General features: G+C 47.4%; 1 protein-coding gene across 1 annotated transcript in view; it reads right to left on the bottom strand.

The window, feature by feature from the left end:
• NID2 (nidogen 2 (osteonidogen)) overlaps positions 1-6,249 on the bottom strand; it is a 69,782-nt gene that overhangs the window by 62,207 nt on the left and 1,326 nt on the right. Inside the window, exons 2-4 of the mRNA XM_008587996.1 lie at positions 5,521-5,829; positions 3,763-3,915; positions 2,853-3,161 (exon numbers count right to left, since the gene is read on the bottom strand). Coding sequence (XP_008586218.1) covers positions 2,853-3,161; positions 3,763-3,915; positions 5,521-5,829 — 771 coding nt within the window. The remainder of the gene's footprint in view (positions 1-2,852; positions 3,162-3,762; positions 3,916-5,520; positions 5,830-6,249) is intronic.

Here is a 6,249-nt window from a genome sequence, read left to right as displayed (position 1 = left end):
CAAAAAAAAAAAAAAAAAAAAAAAAAAAACCTATTAAAACAAGGATTCAAGTCCCAGGGCTCTCTCTTTAAAGTATTCAGAAAAACCTTCAACATGGGTAATTGAAAAAATATCCTATAGCCAAACAGAATCCTCATCTCCTTACTAAATGAAATAAACTCTGAAGACAACATAGCATATGGCAATGTCTGAAGAATGATTTTAATTCAAAAAGTAAAAGAGAGAGGTGGCCATTTAGCTCAGTTGGTCAGAGCACAGTGTTGACAACACCAAGGTCCAGGGTCTGATCCCTGTATAAGCCAGGGGCCAAAAAAAAAAAAAAAAATCAATCCCATTAAAATCCTTTGAAGGCTGCCCACTGTGAAGGAACCAAGTCTAAGCTCTTCGCAGAGCATGATTTGCTTCCACCCCATGGCCTTTCCTGCCTCACTTCTCACCACCCTTTCTCTTCAGTAATAATGTCCCACGTGCAACGCCCCAAACACATTATACTTTACAGCACATGGGTGATATGTCACATGCTATCCCTTCTATCGAGAATGTTCCAACTCAGATTCAAAGTTACTTTCTCGCTGAAACTGTCCCAGATGGGGCTCCCTAAACAGGAAAGGTTAGGGTTAGGCTCCTTAAATCAAGATTAATACACTTATATTGAAAAGTAATCAATGTGTTTACTAAACTATGAGGTCCTTGGGGATAAGAGTACATCCTTTCAGTGTCTATCCCAGCACTGACACACAGTAAATGTACAAAAATGATCTGTTGGATAAATCTCAACTATGTTTAAATATAAAGTATTTATACAGATACACACAATTTATAAATAAGCCATATAAAAAATATATGTTTTTATAAAAAAAGATTAAGAAAACATAATAAAGTATGAGCAGTGGTGACTTCTAATTAATGAGATTATAGTGTTTATTTTCTTATTTTCTATGTTTTCAAATTTTCTAATATAGGTATATGACATTTAATCTTTAATAAGTTTTTTAAAACTTATGAGCTGAAATGTATGAATAATCAAATGCAACATAATGGTAGGGGCCTTGCCTTATTTGTCTTTGTATCCTCTCTAACATCTGGCCCAGTATCCTGTACAAAGGAAGTGCTCAAAATATTTTTTGAGGGCCGGCCCGTGGCTCACTCGGGAGAGTGCGGTGCTGATAACACCAAGGCCCCGGGTTCGGATCCCATATAGGGATGGCCGGTTCGCTCACTGGCTGAGCGTGGTGCTGACAACACCAAGTCAAGGGTTAAGATCCCCTTACCGGTCATCTTTTAAAAAAAAAAAAAAAAATTTTTTGAATTGAATTTGTTCTATTGAATTATAATTGAGATGTCAAACCAATGCATTTAAAAAGTTACTCAATAAACAAAAGTAGATGTTGCTTTGCAAAAAAACTGAATGGCAAAAAATCATAAAGTGAGATGTTTTTATTTCTAGATCTTCTTCGCTTAGTACAGGTTTTAAGAAATATTCTTCTTACTCTCAGAACGCAGAACAAGAACAGTTGCCATCTTGAACTATTCAGCGACAATGTGTAGGCAACTTAACCTCTTAGGGAGGATATGTGATATGTGCGATCTTTCTACAGCTAAGAAACACTTTCATGAGTTAAAATAAAGATAAATCACAGAGTGGCAGCTCTTGGAGTATGACAATTTAGATTCTGGTCTAATCTCATAGAGGAAAGTCCTTACCTTCACCAGGAATGAGCCAGTTTGCCATTTGGAGTACTTCAAATGTTGCTGCCAAGCTTAAAGACTGGGAGCCTGGGCTGTTTTACTTTCTCCAGGTCGAGACTATACAACACATAGAGGACAGTCTCCTATACACTAAGGAACATGTAAACTGATACCTGAAGGGCAATTTGGGAAAAGCTATAAAGAATCTTTTGAAAAAGTACATCCTCTCTGGCCTACCAGTTGCACTTCCTGGAATGTCAACTAAGGATATGTGTAAAGATTTAGCTTTTAAAAAACTGGTTTATGGTATTATTTATAATAAAAAATAAATGAACAATCTGAAGTAATCTTAATGTTCCACTGGTTGAGTAAACTGGTATATCCACTGGATGGAATATTATGCAGTCATTAGAAATATATCTACTTACACTGAAACATATTCATAATATTCTATTCAGTGAAAAAGGCAAGTTATAACACAGTTGTGCAGTGTGAACTCATCATTGTTAACAGCAATAGAGATATAAATCAGAAAAAAAATTCTGGAAAGCATACACACGAAAATGTTTAAAAGTGGTAGGAATGAGTAGCTGTTCTTTTTTAAATGTTCTGATTTTTCCTTCAATGAACATATAATTAGAAATACTTATATACTTAGAGGTGATTCTAAAAATAAACAACCAAACAGTAAACTGCCTTTATGTTTCGAGGGGCTTCCGCATCTGCGCTCCAGCCCTCATATCCCCTAAGCAGTCTTCCTCTGTAGAGTGACCACTTGTCGGAGCCTCAGAAAACCCCTAGAGGGGCCAACCCCGTGGCTCACTCGGGAGAGTGCCGCGCTGATAGCGCCGAGGCTGCGGGTTCGGATCCTATATAGGGATGGCCAGTGCGCTCGCTGGCTGTGTGGTGCAGACGACACCACGACACCAAGCCGAGGGTTACGTTCCCCTTACCCGTCAAAAAAAAAAGAAAAGAAAACCCCTAGAGACCAGGGCCTTTTTCACTTCCCAGCCACTTCAGCCCTGGTGCCACCAAAAGATACATCACATTGGCTTCAGCATAAGAGCAGGCTCAGGAGAAACTAACTCCGAGCTTGGGATCCAGCCCAGAATTCAAGCCCGTCCCTCAACTGGCTCAGCGGCCAAGCATCCCCAGTCACTTACCTCTCCCGAGGGCGACGCCCCACGCGTGACCTCCTCGTAGGCGCCCACCTGCTCCCAGGTGGCCAGGAAGGCGTGGGTGGGGGCGAAGCCCTTGGCAGAGCACGGGAAGCCCGTGCGCACGTAGCGGGCGGCCAGGCCCAGCACTGCCGGGGAGGCGTCCTCGCGGTACAGGACCCGGCCCCTGCCGTGGCTCGTGTCGATGTCGGCCAGGAAGGGGGCGATGGCCGGGAAGTCTGTGGGGAAGTCATCGTCCACATACTGGGTCTCTCTGGGGAAGTCCTGGGTGGAGATGACGCCGTTGGTGCCCACCTGGGAGAGTAGAGGGATAAATAGGTGACGGTTGCTCAACCCCAAGGTCGGCCACCACAGGTCCAGAAGCGCGCGCCCACCCTGTCCCGCAGGGAGGGACAGCAACTGCTCAGGAGCAGGAAGCCTCCCATTACCCACCGGCTAAGAGTCCGGGTTCAGGGCGACCAGCGTAACTTCAGCGACGGCCCCACTCCCCACCCCTGCCCCACAGCGAGGTGCGACCGTCCAGCGCCCTTAAACTCGTTCAAACCTCTTTTCGCTCCCCGCAGAACCCTGGAGCCCCGTGTCCCGGGGAGGAAGCCTCCGGGTCGGAGGAGGGAGCACCGCCGCTCTGCAGCCGTGCACGGCTTCCCGCCGTCCTCCCCGCAGACCCCACTGGCCGCTCAGCACCCCCGCCTTTTCTGCCGGGGTCGCGTGCGCGACTGCGAGCCACTCTTGCCTTCCCCTCGAGGTAACCCCTCCCAGCAGCGGGCCAAGCGGCCGGCGTGGGGACGACTTCAGCCCCCTGCAGGCAGGGCTTCGGTGCGATCGGCACTACCGACCCCTGGGGAGAAGCTGCGAGAAGAGTGCGGAGTGGCGCACCAGGAGGGAGCTGACTTACGTAAAGGCTGCTGAACTGGGCTTCGTAGAAGCGCAGGGGAATCGCCAGCTGCACCGCGGCTGAGCTCTCGTCGTCGCCTTCCTGCAGGACCTGGTCCCCCCGCGACTCCCCGTAGGGGAAGAGCTCGCCCGGGTGCAGCGCCGCAGCCCGNCAAGTCAAGGGTTAAGATCCCCTTACCGGTCATCTTTTAAAAAAAAAAAAAAAAATTTTTTGAATTGAATTTGTTCTATTGAATTATAATTGAGATGTCAAACCAATGCATTTAAAAAGTTACTCAATAAACAAAAGTAGATGTTGCTTTGCAAAAAAACTGAATGGCAAAAAATCATAAAGTGAGATGTTTTTATTTCTAGATCTTCTTCGCTTAGTACAGGTTTTAAGAAATATTCTTCTTACTCTCAGAACGCAGAACAAGAACAGTTGCCATCTTGAACTATTCAGCGACAATGTGTAGGCAACTTAACCTCTTAGGGAGGATATGTGATATGTGCGATCTTTCTACAGCTAAGAAACACTTTCATGAGTTAAAATAAAGATAAATCACAGAGTGGCAGCTCTTGGAGTATGACAATTTAGATTCTGGTCTAATCTCATAGAGGAAAGTCCTTACCTTCACCAGGAATGAGCCAGTTTGCCATTTGGAGTACTTCAAATGTTGCTGCCAAGCTTAAAGACTGGGAGCCTGGGCTGTTTTACTTTCTCCAGGTCGAGACTATACAACACATAGAGGACAGTCTCCTATACACTAAGGAACATGTAAACTGATACCTGAAGGGCAATTTGGGAAAAGCTATAAAGAATCTTTTGAAAAAGTACATCCTCTCTGGCCTACCAGTTGCACTTCCTGGAATGTCAACTAAGGATATGTGTAAAGATTTAGCTTTTAAAAAACTGGTTTATGGTATTATTTATAATAAAAAATAAATGAACAATCTGAAGTAATCTTAATGTTCCACTGGTTGAGTAAACTGGTATATCCACTGGATGGAATATTATGCAGTCATTAGAAATATATCTACTTACACTGAAACATATTCATAATATTCTATTCAGTGAAAAAGGCAAGTTATAACACAGTTGTGCAGTGTGAACTCATCATTGTTAACAGCAATAGAGATATAAATCAGAAAAAAAATTCTGGAAAGCATACACACGAAAATGTTTAAAAGTGGTAGGAATGAGTAGCTGTTCTTTTTTAAATGTTCTGATTTTTCCTTCAATGAACATATAATTAGAAATACTTATATACTTAGAGGTGATTCTAAAAATAAACAACCAAACAGTAAACTGCCTTTATGTTTCGAGGGGCTTCCGCATCTGCGCTCCAGCCCTCATATCCCCTAAGCAGTCTTCCTCTGTAGAGTGACCACTTGTCGGAGCCTCAGAAAACCCCTAGAGGGGCCAACCCCGTGGCTCACTCTGGAGAGTGCTGCGCTGATAGCGCTGAGGCTGCGGGTTCGGATCCTATATAGGGATGGCCAGTGCGCTCGCTGGCTGTGTGGTGCAGACGACACCACGACACCAAGCCGAGGGTTACGTTCCCCTTACCCGTCAAAAAAAAAAGAAAAGAAAACCCCTAGAGACCAGGGCCTTTTTCACTTCCCAGCCACTTCAGCCCTGGTGCCACCAAAAGATACATCACATTGGCTTCAGCATAAGAGCAGGCTCAGGAGAAACTAACTCCGAGCTTGGGATCCAGCCCAGAATTCAAGCCCGTCCCTCAACTGGCTCAGCGGCCAAGCATCCCCAGTCACTTACCTCTCCCGAGGGCGACGCCCCACGCGTGACCTCCTCGTAGGCGCCCACCTGCTCCCAGGTGGCCAGGAAGGCGTGGGTGGGGGCGAAGCCCTTGGCAGAGCACGGGAAGCCCGTGCGCACGTAGCGGGCGGCCAGGCCCAGCACTGCCGGGGAGGCGTCCTCGCGGTACAGGACCCGGCCCCTGCCGTGGCTCGTGTCGATGTCGGCCAGGAAGGGGGCGATGGCCGGGAAGTCTGTGGGGAAGTCATCGTCCACATACTGGGTCTCTCTGGGGAAGTCCTGGGTGGAGATGACGCCGTTGGTGCCCACCTGGGAGAGTAGAGGGATAAATAGGTGACGGTTGCTCAACCCCAAGGTCGGCCACCACAGGTCCAGAAGCGCGCTCCCACCCTGTCCCGCAGGGAGGGACAGCAACTGCTCAGGAGCAGGAAAAGGGATAAATAGGTGACGGTTGCTCAACCCCAAGGTCGGCCACCACAGGTCCAGAAGCGCGCGCCCACCCTGTCCCGCAGGGAGGGACAGCAACTGCTCAGGAGCAGGAAGCCTCCCCTTACCCACCGGCTAAGAGTCCGGGTTCAGGGCGACCAGCGTAACTTCAGCGACGGCCCCACTCCCCACCCCTGCCCCACAGCGAGGTGCGACCGTCCAGCGCCCTTAAACTCGTTCAAACCTCTTTTCGCTCCCCGCAGAACCCTGGAGCCCCGTGTCCCGGGGAGGAAGCCTCCGGGG

The sequence above is a fragment of the Galeopterus variegatus genome, unplaced genomic scaffold, assembly GCF_000696425.1.
Source record: "Galeopterus variegatus unplaced genomic scaffold, G_variegatus-3.0.2 Scaffold4616, whole genome shotgun sequence".
Lineage (NCBI taxonomy): Eukaryota > Metazoa > Chordata > Mammalia > Dermoptera > Cynocephalidae > Galeopterus > Galeopterus variegatus.
The sequence above is the reverse complement of the archived record's forward strand: the minus strand, read 5'-3'. Positions and strand labels throughout refer to the sequence as shown.